The sequence below is a fragment of the Bemisia tabaci genome, chromosome 7, assembly GCF_918797505.1.
Source record: "Bemisia tabaci chromosome 7, PGI_BMITA_v3".
Lineage (NCBI taxonomy): Eukaryota > Metazoa > Arthropoda > Insecta > Hemiptera > Aleyrodidae > Bemisia > Bemisia tabaci.
In genome coordinates this window covers 9,363,152-9,376,538 of record NC_092799.1, presented here as the reverse complement: position 1 = coordinate 9,376,538, position 13,387 = coordinate 9,363,152, and the positions used below count along the sequence as shown (strand labels likewise).

The 13,387-nt window shown below is 40.2% G+C and overlaps 1 protein-coding gene and 1 non-coding gene across 2 annotated transcripts in view; both read right to left on the bottom strand.

The window, feature by feature from the left end:
- Positions 1–13,387, bottom strand: part of twin (CCR4-NOT transcription complex subunit 6-like twin) — a 101,775-nt gene that overhangs the window by 19,977 nt on the left and 68,411 nt on the right. The window contains exon 5 of the mRNA XM_019048858.2: positions 2,274–2,342. Within this exon, the coding sequence (XP_018904403.1) occupies positions 2,274–2,342 (69 nt within the window). The remainder of the gene's footprint in view (positions 1–2,273; positions 2,343–13,387) is intronic.
- Positions 1,594–1,700, bottom strand: LOC140225183 (small nucleolar RNA snoR103). The gene has a single exon (XR_011900320.1). It is a non-coding gene; the product is annotated as a small nucleolar RNA snoR103 (small nucleolar RNA).

Here is a 13,387-nt window from a genome sequence, read left to right as displayed (position 1 = left end):
ATGACAACGGTTTGGGCAGGCTTCTTGATCGAGCAATGTTCCCTCCCCGCTTTGTGTTAACGCGCAACAGCTGAGCCGAAACACCGAGATTGAGGTTGCGATGACTTCGTACCACAGAGACTGCCGCGGTAATGTTTGGAGTGCGATTTGACTTAAGTAGACTTTCGTTTTTTCGTGAGCGGGAAGTTGGAATTTACGCATCGAAAAACGATAAATTGTCACCTTCCGGCCAAAGTGACACAAGCGCATTGCGACGTTTAAAAATTTCCGCCGCCATTTCATTTTTTGACAGAAAAATTGTTGGCTGAATCTGCTTGAAAATTTCACTGAACTTTATCGGCAGCACAAAGAAAATTTAGTGAAATTTTCGGATAGCATAGTTGAATAATTTCTCAGTAAAAAATAAAATGACGGCGGAAATTTTTAAACGTCGCATAGCGCCTGTGATACTTGGGCCAAAAGGTAACGAAATACTTTAGTTAGGAGTTGGGTTCAGTAATTTACGTGCGTGGCGCGAATAGAGTTCGACGTAAACTTTTGATAGAGAAACACTTATCAGAATGCTGAAAGCACCTTGCCTGGTGGTCCACTGCGCCCTGGTAAAATTGGCAGTAGAATGTGTGTTCCAAAATACTATAGACCTAAAGCCGGCTGTAAGATTTCCAATAGCTTCTGTAGCCGGCTGTACAATTTCTTATAGCCTGTAATAGCCGATGGCAATTAAGTAACAGCCAAACGATAAAGTTTATGCTAAACGTTACTAAATACGGATACTAGGACTTAGTTTTTTGGACTACCGCTCTCTTTTTGTGCCGTAGTATCTTGATTTATTTTGCGAGGAAAGCTCCGTACTTTTGAAGGATGCCTGTCATTCTTAATATGTTGGAGCGCCTTCAATTTCTTATGATACTGTGCAATACTTCCGGTGTGAAATAGTTGCTTCAGACGCCGTGGCACGCTGCGGAGCGGCGGGCGGGCAGAGAGCGCGAAACGCGCATTGGCGCCTACAAACCTAACAGGGATACTTCACGCATTGCGCAATGCGTGAAGTATCTCTGTTAGGTTTGTAGGCGCCAGAGCGTCGCCGCTCCGCTTTGTGTTAGGCTCTAATATTTAATCGCGGAGTCAGCGTTTTTCAACTCATGATTTTTAAATGTTTGCACACTCTGTAGAGGTATTCTCATTTTAATTGATGGAAAAAAAAAATATTTTTTAAAGGAAAATATAATGTGTGTTTTGTAAATATTATGGTAGTTCCGTATCAAACTTAATGATTGCCAAAGCACACGAATTTCTACACAATTTCTTATAGCCTTTTATAGCCATTGGCGATAAAGTGTAAAGCCCGGCGATGGGAACTACAGCCCGACTGTATAATTTTTTATAGCTTCGTATAGCCCGGCTATATGATTTGGTCCGCTTTCTACAGTCAGCTATATGATTTTCAATAGTCTTCTTTAGTCGGCTATAAGAACTCCTATGGTATTTTGAAACGCAGCTCCTATCGCCAATTTTCACCAGGGCGTGAAAATAAACTTCATGTTACATCATTGTCGAAACGTCATTCTTTCGAGCACTAAGAAGAAAACTCATCATTATCTGTAGGTTCCTTTATGGACGGGCTAATTCTCACTCGCAAGTCCACCTAAAGCCTACACATTGCTTTCCGTCCGTTTTGGTGGCAAACACACACCTCATGTGTAAAGCCAAGAATCAGGACGTTAACACAGATCTATTGAAATTTCACTGACCACAATCAGATAAGAGTTGATCCTATCTGCTGACACATGCGTAAATTTAGCGGACATTTTGATTTTAAATATCGATGATAAGACCCCCAAGCCACGTATCTCGGTTCAAGACGTTGCAGATTTCCTGTCATACTTTATTTTTATACATGGAGAACTGCTCAACGTCGATTTTTAAAAACATAGGTGATTTTTTTTCTCTATGCGACGTAAATTCTGTAAAAACTTCAAAAAATGATGTTGATTTGTACCCTTTTAAAAAAATATAAAAGAGGCGTAGATTTTTAAACATTGTAAACGAGATACGTGATCGGGGAGTTTCACCATCGGTAATGAAACTTGAGGAATATTAGAGGTTTTTGAAGTAAATTTTTTTTAAAAATTCATTTTACGAAACATTGTTAAAAAGTGGATTGCTCATGAACAAAGGGGAGCAGAATGTTTCCTATTTATCTTTATTTTTTACAAATTCTTTAGTCGTGATCGTTCATAATTGGCTATTGACTAATATTTGAAAGAACTTACAGGTGGGTCTTGATCGATTTGGTCTCGAGAGGGGAATCCAAGGCCTTTCAGGGGGTTGCGGAGCTCTCACTGTAACAGAAAAATCATTGAGAATTAAGTAAAGCTGCAGATCCGTGACGCTTTCAACGCCTGCTGCTGCGTGCATACATATGTACAATTAGAGCAGACAAATATTCACTGCCTCTGAGAATCAAGGGCTAGCGTTTATTGATAGGAGTACCTTTCTATATTCGGTTTTGGAAATGAATGAAAAAAAAAAATTGTTTAATTTTATCGAATAAAAAATAATTCACTGATAGAACCACTATCGGAGGTGTAGAAACACTAATGAAGATGAGATTCATTTTTTGTTTCAAAATTTCACCGCAAAATGTTTCAGCGATTGTGGCAAAAATGCCGTTGATGTCGGAAAATTCTGATGATAAAATGTGAAAAACTTTCATGCTTGGGTATTGTATCTGAAATTCATTTTTGCCGCAAGTGCACGGGGCTATATCCTCGATCGAGAGTGATACTGTTCGAAAGTCTCTGTTCTTCCTCTGATAAAATTTTCGCTTTTGAGAAAAGGTAAGAGAGAAAATTCCTAGAAATTTTCAGATCTGGAGAGGAAATTTTCACGAAATCCAAAAATTGGATTTTATTAGAGCGGAATGAAACGATATCTGAATGCTCATAAAATATTTGCTCTTAAAACAGCAGAGGCCGTCTACGTTTAAAAAACGCCTTCAAATGACGCGCATGCAATTAGTCGTACATGCTGTAATTACGCGAACCCTCTCGGCTCCAATTCATAGTATCACAGTCACAATCAGCTGAGCACTGGAGGTGCAAATTTTTAAGAATTGTTAAGAAGAGACACTCCGTGTGATTTCAACAGATTTGTGAATGTTTTTACGGAGACTTGTTATAAAGTGACACTCCGTGTGATTTCAAGAGATTTGTGAGTGTTTTTACAGAGAATCGTTATAAAGTGACACTCCGTGTGATTTCAAGAGATTTGTGAATGTTTTTACAGTTAAATACTCAGTAGGATTTTAACTGCCTAGAAATGATGAAAACTCAATTTGAAGTTCTGGAGAAAAAATTATCACGGATTGATTTACAATTTTTCCTCGAATTATTCGTAGTTGTTTTTTTTTGCGGGTTGCATACACAACTCCTATTTAACTATCTACACGGAGAAAAAAACTTCGTGCGTGGGACCCGAAGTTTAGGTCATATGGATCTCTGAAGTTTTCGGACTGAGCGTTCGATCACTTAAGGTCCAGCTGCTGAGGTTTGGATCACACATCTGAAACTTCAGCTCTTACGTCTGAAGTACTTCCGTTTTCACATCCGAAGAACTTCGGTTCTCACAACCGAAAAACTTCGGTTCTCACATCTGAAGTACTTCAGATGTAAGAACTGAAGTTACAGATGTGTGATCCGAACCTCGACAGCTAGACCTTTAAGTGTTCAGATGCTCAAGCTGAAAACTTCAGAGATCCAAATGACCTAAACTTCGGGTCCCACGCACGAGGTTTTTTTCTCCGTGTAAAGAGAAAAGAAATTCTATAAAATTGCATGATTGTTCATTTCGCATCTCTGCTCAGCAAAAGAGTCAGGTTGGCGCTTGAGACAGAACCACCGGGCAAGTTGCTGAGTGGTCAATTAACTGACAGACGCTTCCGCTGGTCTGTGGGAAAATTCAGCGACTAGCTCGTTTTCCGAGAAGATTTTCAGCGCTGACCAGCGTTTCCCTTCTATTTTCGGCGACATCGCTGATCGGCAAGAACTGGACAGGGCAAGCGAAACGCAATGGAGAAATTTGCGAAAACTTCGCATTACAAGGATTTAGTTCAAGGGACAGATATTATTAATCGCCTACGTGAAAAATGACTTCAGTAATGAAACCTCAGAAAAAGAGAATTTGCAGGTGTCCGAAATTTGATGAATAGGTGAAACCTACTGTGTGAACTGAACGCGAGAATACCCTTGGTTCACGAATTGAACAATTATTGGAGAAGATATGACAAAATATAGATCATTTTAATGAATTTCGTGTTTAAGTGGAATCTACTGAGTGAGCTGAACACGAAGATACCCATGATTCATAAATTGAGCAATTATTAGAAGAGAAATGACAAAATAACCGATTCTGCTAAAACACATGTGTTTGAATGAGAAATGCCGCCGGATGACGTCACTAGGCGGGGCATTTTCTCATTTTTAAATCTATTTTCATACTATTTCCCACATCAGAAAAAAATTATAAAAAATACTGTGAAATCAGCTCTTTCAGCACTTTCAGATAAGGCAATAAAAAATTTGCATGAAAATTCTCCATTAGTTATATCGATGCATCGGAGCATAAAGGAGGATTCTACGACCAATTTGTGAAGAAAAAGCGAGTAAAAATATTAAAACACACCGGAGATGTGGCGCATAAAAGTTTGAAAGTTGAGAATCGTCCGGAGAGTCGTATTTTGATGGATGGCACCTACAGATTAGCACAAAAAATATTGCAAGATCTGCCTGACAGCCGCGTTTCTCAAAAAAATAATCGACGTCTCCAAGCGAGCGCTTTCTACCCCCAAGTGTTCGTGGAGCATTTTTTCATGCTCGAACATCAACGACACTCACTCACACATCGATGGCCAAAGTGCAAAACGTATCACAGCGTTGTTAAAAATTCCTGCTCCTATTTTAACTTTTCGAAGAAAAGGAAGCTAAATTCATTACTTAAAATCTCTGCAGAATATTCTGCTGACAGTGAAGAAAATCGAGGAAGTTCTCAAGAAATTACGTTGACCGGTTCTTCGACGAAAAAATAAAGTATGACAGAATCAGTGTTCGAAACTCACGGGCAACAACCCGCCAAATGCGCCTAAAAATCGGCCATGGCGCATAAAAAATGAAGGCTCTGCGCCAACGCGGCTCCTAAAAATCTGGATTTTCACAGGAAGAGCCATGGCTCCATGAGAGCTTCAGGAACCAGAAACATGTTGGCGGCTCATAGTGGAAAGGGGGGGGGGGGGTTGATGCTCATCTTTGACGTAATCGCCAATCCCCACCCTCCCATCCCGAGTCCACGCCATTTTTTTATCTTCAGGATCTCGATGTCCATTTGTCTTTCTATAATGGCTACTTGATTCCATCCAAAAGATCGTATTCGATACATCGAACAGGTGAGATTGTATCGATATCGATTGGTTCAACATGTAAACATAGCCTCAATAGTCAATTTAGAAATCCGAGGGAACGGGTTTTTTGTGATAGATTTATGACTCTTGTGAGCACGAACCAGTGGCGTGGCGTCCTTTGCGATACATCGTTTGATCTGCCATTTAAACCTATGGAAAAGGATCGATTAACAGGGTGTTCGCGACGGACGTGATAATAATCGATTCTTTACCGGAATGCGGAAATATCGATAGTCGATCTTTCACGCCTCGCTACTGGTACGAACTGGCAATGAAAAGTGAAAGTTTTAGGAATTCGCGCATTTCGGCTTTTCCAACTAAAATCCCAAAATTTTTGTATGAGGTTACGTTCCTTTGTTTTGGACCAAACGATACATCGAACCACTATCTAATACGATCCATCGATACATCTGAGCAATGTCGATCTATTCCAAAGACTAGCCACGATCATCGCATCCATCGGTGAGTCGATCTCAAGACATGCATCGTCGATCGTCCTCAGTGGCGAGGCGTGAATGATCGATTCTCGATATTTCCCCATTTGAAGCTAAGGTGAAGAATCGATTATTATGCATGGTGTCTAATTTTCTTGGCAAAGCTCATTCCCTGATTTTCCCCTGATTTTCAGGAGCTCATTCTCGGATGAGAAACCGAAGTTTTCTCCCACTTTCCCGGGGTTTTCTTGAGGAAAGGAAAATAATTTATCAGAGTTTCAAATATGAATATAGATTTCAATTAATCTTACAGCCATTTGGCGCACATTCAAAATTTTGATTAAAAAATGTTCCTGATGTTGATATTATCTGGTCAATGAAAGCTTCTACATTATTTCCGGTTTCTGAAACAAATTCCCTGATTTTGGCCTGATTTTCCCGGTTTCTGGAACAAATTCCTTGATTTTCCCGGTAAATTTTCATTATTCCCTGATGAATCCCGGTTTTTCCCGGTTTTTAAAGAACTAGACACCATGTTATTATGGTGTTCGTTGCAAACACCCTGTTTATCGATCTATTTCTATAGGTTTAAGTGGCAGATCAATCGATAGATCGCAAAGCACGCCACGCCACCGATCGTCCCGGGCCTGGACGGTTTCTCCGAGAAGCCGAGACTCAATGGAGCCTCCCCTTCACCTCCCTCCCCCGTGAAGGGAGGGGGGGCGCGGGTGTGCAACGTCCCGAGCGAAAAGGTCAGATGCATTAATTTAAATTAGCGTGATTGTTGGCGGAAATAAAAATGGAAGTAATTAGCTGCGAAGTGGATCAAGAGAGGAGCATAACGAATAAGGAGACCCGGCCGCGGCCTACCAGCCAAGGAGGAGCCGCCGAGGACGATGGAGCCATATCTCTCGCCAAAACCGCCTATCTGAGACGCTTTCCAACGGGGAGATAGGTGTTTTTCCGACGAGCGGCAACCCCGCCAGTGGAGGTGTTGCCGGGTGATTTTTTAAAATGTTTACGATTTTGTTCAAACTAGAGTCCTTTATACTGAGAGTCAAGACAATGTGAATCCATTTCTGATTGGTTCCCGTATTTTAGGCCTTCACAGTGTCACAAACGGGAATGAAGATTACATTTTCACCGATTGCAAAGATTATAATCTGGAATGGACCGGGGAATTACGGGTTCGGCAAGGAACAAACGGAATGAGAGAAGGAACGGAGAGAGGAGGTTGAGAATGGGCCGATCAAAGATTACGAAAAACGTTCAGTTTGTGTAATCTTTATTCCCGTTTGTGACATCCATGAGCCGAATTGTCTTGACTCTCAGTATAAAGGGACTCGAAATCAGGGTGTCTACTAAAACAGGCTGACCAAAAATCACACCGAAAAAAAGTGTAGTTGATTTAACATTCTGGATGTAAAGAAGTGTGCGAGAACTCGCAAAATGCTAAATTACCTACTATGGCAGTCAGTTTTACAACTTGACATTGCTAAAGTAGCTGATGTAGCAGTTAATTTCGCATTTTGTAAGTTTTCGCACACTTTTTAACATCCAACATGTTAAATCAACCTCACTTTTTTTCCAGTGCAGCACTTTAACGGTACTTTTTTAGTACGTTCCTAAGGAATTCAGTACCTCCTCGACAGAAAAATTTAGTACTTTTTCAGTGCCTTCGTTTGACAAAATTCGAAAAATTTCAGAAATTTTAATTCCTCGCTCAAATTGCGACAAAAATGACAAAAATCCCGGACCTTCTTGTGGAATTTTCGCACTTTTTCAGTACTTCCGAACTGCCCTTAAAAAATCAGCACTACTTCCGGACTTTCCGGGAATTCCGGACTTGTAGTCACCCTGTAAATGCTCGATTACAGGGAAAAATCATCACAGGAAAGAAAAGAGGTTTCCTTTAATAAAATTTTCGTTTTTGAGGAAAGCTATGAAAATTTTTCCTCGGAATTTTAAGGAACTTTAGGGGAGATCGCAAGAAACGTTATCTGAAAAATTGGACGAAATACATTCCTACGTTTACCAGAAAATTCGTGTCTTATAAATGGAAATTTGGCAACGCCTGATGGTTCATACGGCGTTTTTCCTTAGCACGGTAGTACACCTGCGGACTGATTATTGAAATTGATGGACAAAGCTATAGACAAAGAAGACATAGGGAGTATGGAGCGATCCTATTGGTTGAAATGGGTGGTTCCTATCGACAAAGGGAGAAAATGATAGACTAACTGTCGGGTTTCTCGTGAGTTGCCGTTAGTTAGTCTATTACCTACCTCCTTTGTCCATTGCAACCACCCGCTTCCACCAATAAGATCTCTCCAAACCTCTTTTGTCTCCTTTGTCTATAGCTTTGTCTATCAATTTCAATAATCGGCCCGCTGGTAGCACATATAATAAATGGAATCGCGTGGTTTCGCGGTTAGCGGAGATTAGTCTGAGGGATCTCCGCAACTTGGCAACACCAGCCGCGGATGTCGTGGTCCAGAGAGAGAGAAAGAGAGAGACGTGACGAAAGGGGAGGGCAGGAGAGGGAGAGAGAGAGAGGGAGAACGAGGAAGAGACGGCTCGCGATGAGCAAACGAAGCGGAGAACGTCACTGGGTCATTGTGTTACGACTATTAAAAGAGCAAATGGCTTGCAGTTCAATAAACCGCCACTTGTGACCCGTCACCCGTCGTTGTCGGATATTCGGCTACGGTCGTCGACGGTCGGTTACCAATTCGGGAGGCCGATTAGATTCCTGCTTTAATGATAAGAGAGCACTTATTTTTGAAAAAAAAAAAAAATTATAATAGTTATAGTAAATTATTTACGTATTTTTATTGATGGAGACTTCCATAGATTACGTTGACTGGTTGGACCGAGTTAACCAGAGAGGAACCAACCCAACCCGCATTTTCGAAAAAAATTAGTTAGGAATGTTTTTTTGAATTCCTCTAGTTGTGTATATTTTCTGCTGCCGAAAATTCAAAGTAAAAAAATAGTGTATTTTCTTCGGAAAATACACAAAAAAATATCAGTTTGAGAAAAGCTGGCTTAAAGTTTACTTTTACTGAGCGATACTAGGACATAATAGATATCTGGGTTTAATTGGCATGATCGTTCGTAAGAATGCTCTGATCGAAAATATTTCAGATCGAAGTCTCCTGATAATGAAAAAATTCGATAGTCCAGAATGTGCACGAAGAAATTGTAATTTTTGTCTACAGAGCGTGTGAGTGCGATAGAAAATATTCAAAAGTTTCAACAAGGAGAAAGTACTTCAAGGTCCCGCAGCTAAACATCGTTGACTTTTCAAGTCTGGGCAAAATTCCCTGACTTAATAAGGTTTAACATGAATTTTCAAAAGACCTGTCACTATATATTTACTTCTTCCTCATAATGAAGATTTGAATATGAAAACAGAATCATCAAAATCATCAAGTAAACTTCTCTCTCTCTCTGGCTACGTTATTGTACAGTTCAGTGTTTCAAGCTCGAAATTCATTTTTTCGTGAAAAATGATAAAACCGAGGCGAGAACTGCCTCTGGCTTGCCAACGAGGATTTGCGCACGATACCACCCTGTTCTGCCGTGCTGAAGAAAAACGCCGTATGAACCTTCAGGCGTTGCCAACTTTCTGTTAGTAAATGACGAATTTTCGGGAAAATTTTTAAACATTTTTATTCCAACTTTTCAGATAATTTTGTTCGCAATTTCACCCTAAGTCCCTGAAAATTTCAAGGAAAAATATTCATAGCTTTTCTCAAAAGAGCCATTTTATAGAAGGAAATTTGTCAACTCTCGAATGTTCATACGGCGTTCTTCCTTAGCGCGGCAGTATTGCTGGAATCGATTAGCGACTGTTGGAACAAGTGGTCGAGATTTTTTTGCAATTAGGGATATCCGCGAGTAAACTCACCGTGGGAAGAAGACTTACGTAAAAGTCAACATGGCAAGCCGTGTGGCCTTTCTCCATGGAATGCGCTGTTGGGTTATGGGCGCCATTGGAAGGATGACGTCATAATAATTCGTACAAACTGCATTCTAGACCGAACATGTTGTGCATTTTTAAAACACCCATCTGCACTAAGCAGTGCAATATTCTACAGTATACTCGTATTTTTAAAATTTTAAAATTTTAGTCACTGCCCTCCAAATCACCACGGTCATTAACACAATTAATAATCGTCAGCCAGCCTTACGGGGAAAAAAAGTATAGCAATCCCAACTGTTCTCCTGGCTGATTTTGGCGCCAGAAATAAGAGTAATATTGCACCAGTCAGAGGTACGGTTGAGTCTGCCGGAAGTGTGGTTGGATCAACCATTCCTCTGGCTAGCGCAACTACAAACGGTCAAATTTATCACCTTAAATTTCGTTTTTTTTAACTTTTCCCGAAATTTGGGGACTTGCCAACGTAATGTTGAACTGATTTCGACCGTACTGAGATAAAGTGGAGGCAAATCTGGGCGAAATTGGCTTATTTCGCGGGAAAATTGAATGACCTTTGAATTGACGTATTTGGGGTCCGAGCCCCCCTTAAAATTAGAACGAAGTGATTCTGCAATTTTACTTAAAAGCGGACACAATTGGTCAATTTTCCCGTTTTACTTTTTCTTACGATAATTTGAACCGGAGTTATGATTTTTGAAAATAGGTCGAATTTGACCTTTGACCTATCATAACTCGGTCAAAAAGTAAGATATTGATCTGCATTTTGCGCCAAAATTCTTAGTTTGTTATGCTCTTTCGAATGAGGTATCACAAGATAGGGTTACCATTTGAAAAAAAAAGTTGGGGCCCCCCGCCTCCCCTGAGGGGGAACCAAAATTTTGACCCCCCCCCCCCCCCAAAGATGGTCCCATTGAGATACGAGCATTCCCAAAGTTTCATTACTATAGCTTAATTCGTTCAAAAGTTAGCAGGGGTGGGACGGACTTTTGGTACACCCTGTATTCTAAAAGTAGATTTTTGTCTATAGTGTGACTGGAACTTATCAGATTGACAAAATCGCACACAAAAAAGGAAAAAACCAAAAAAACGGATTCGACCCTTAGAATAGGCTCACTCTTCCGGACGACGACAATCTTGCAGGAAAAGTTCGGGATCTATCCGAATCGAACAAAATAAGAGACGACAAGCGATCCGATCACGTGATCTGAGAACAAAGCTGATCGGTCGAATTTCGGTGTGTGTATGTTGTAGCCCGTGGTCGGGAATCGCTGCCAACAACGGCATCGGACACTGAGAGGGCAATCAATTAAGAAACGAAAACATGCGCATGGGTAGAATTTTGGACGTGGCCATCATTGCTGCCAACAAGGAAAATCAAAAGTTCGCGGCCGAACCGACGCCGCACAGTGGATCGAGTCAATAGGAGAGGTCGGTCAAAATTGGGAAACTTTGAACGCTCACATCTCCGTTTATACAAAAATTTGAGGCTCTAAAAGTGGGTCCATTGGTTTCCTCGCGAGATTTCCTGCAAGAGACACCCCTTGAAATCTAAAATGTGATGAAATGAAGATCAGAATTTGCAGTTTTAGTTAAAAATTTCATGTCCGACCTTCTAATTGACTCGATCCACTGTGCGCCGAGGGCGATTTCGTTTCGTTGTAAGAGGTTGGCTGTAAGTCAAAAATTGAACCCGATCCACTCGCAAAAAGTAGACTTAGCTGGTTCTGGGTGAGCATAATTAGGACTAAGCGTGCTGATCCATTCACAACTTAGTCAATAATAGGATACAAGAAAACAATTTCTACTGAAAAGGGGAAAAGTCAAATTTTTCGATAAAATTCTCTGAACTGAAAATTTTGTCTCGGCAGACTGGGGTCCCACTTCCAGTCGACGCGACGGGAATTTTTTTTTTTTTTTTTTTTTTTTTTTTTCCACAATTTCGACTGAAGTGTCATGAAAAATGAGTTTATTCACAGCTCTAACTCATTTCAAATGATCTACGATTCGGATACATAGCGTGGACACATTTTTTTTATTTTTTATTTTTTACCAGGAATCATTAGTAAAGCATTGAACAAAACGCACATAAATTACTTTCAAACATAAAAATTCCCTAACCTTGTAATATTCCAGAAGAAACTGATGAGGGAACATAGGAAAGGTGATGACACGGCGCGGATACCACTATTCGTACTCTATGGATGGCCGTATTGCCTAAGCAAAAATTGAAGGCGCACTAGCTTGCTTAGCGACAGTGATAACGGCGCGCGGATACCACTATTCGTATTCTATGGATGGCCGAATTGCCTTAGCAAAAATCGAAGGCGCACTAGCTTGCTTGGCGACATTGCCGGTCAGTGGTCACATTATCAACAATGGAGAATATGCACACAAAACATTTATTGCTTCATCTGAAAGTGCGTAATGAGCTGAGTTCGCAGTATTTTTCATAATTTTATTCTGACTTGGGAAATTGGAGAAAAATTGATTTAAAAGTGAGAGAATGTGCCGCCTTATGACGTCATCTGGCGGCATTTCCCATTTAAACACTTGTATTTTAGCAGGATCGGTTATTTTGTCATTTCTCTTCTAATAATTGCTCACTTTATGAATCATGGGTATCTTCGTGTTCAGTTCACTCAGTAGATTCCACTTAAACATTTTCATTAAATTTCAGACCCTTGCAAATTCTCCATTTTGTCAATATTTCCGAGTCACGCAGTCAATATAGACAGACTTCCTGAAAATAATGTCGGCGACATTTCAAAATGTTTAACTCATTTTTAACGCGAATTCTTTAAAAAATGTAGATATCGTCAAAAATATTTTTAACAATTTTTAATTTTGTTTTTCAAAGTATTTTCAAATTTAGCATAGCAGTAGCCTCATAATGTATTTAATCATTATTCTGGTAATATCACCTTTTGCAAGTATTATTGTTTGTGACTTACTTAAGTTCCGTAAAATATTTTCGAAAAATTGTTGAAAACAGTAGATTGAGTTAATAATATCTCCGACTCTACTGGCGCGGTTTCCAAAATCCTAATAAACCAAGTTACGGTTTTACGAAAGAAACTGGAAACAATTTTATTCTCTTCTTGCAATTTGCAACGTTCACACGAACAAGTACACTGCCGTACTAAGGAAAAACGCCGTATCAACCTTCAGGCGTTGCCAAATCGTCTGTGATAAAACACGAATTCCCTGGTATACCTACGAGTTTTTTTTCCCTAATTTTTCAGAGAATTTTGTTCACATTTTGATCTGAAGTTCCTGAACATTTCAAGGAAAAATATTCATAATTTTCCTCAAGAATAGACATTTTATCAAGGAAATTTGGCAACTCTCGACTTTTCATACGGCGTTTTTCCTTAGCACGGCAGTGCAAGTCAAAGCACTCGATGAGGTTATTCGTCCCTCGCTCAAAATTCGATTGGCATGGATCCCGCTCGGCGGCGCACAATGGGGCGAGTCGACAGAGGAAGTCGGACATTTTGCGATATATCGATTGTTGTGCCATTTAAACCTATGGAAAAGGATCGATAAACAGGG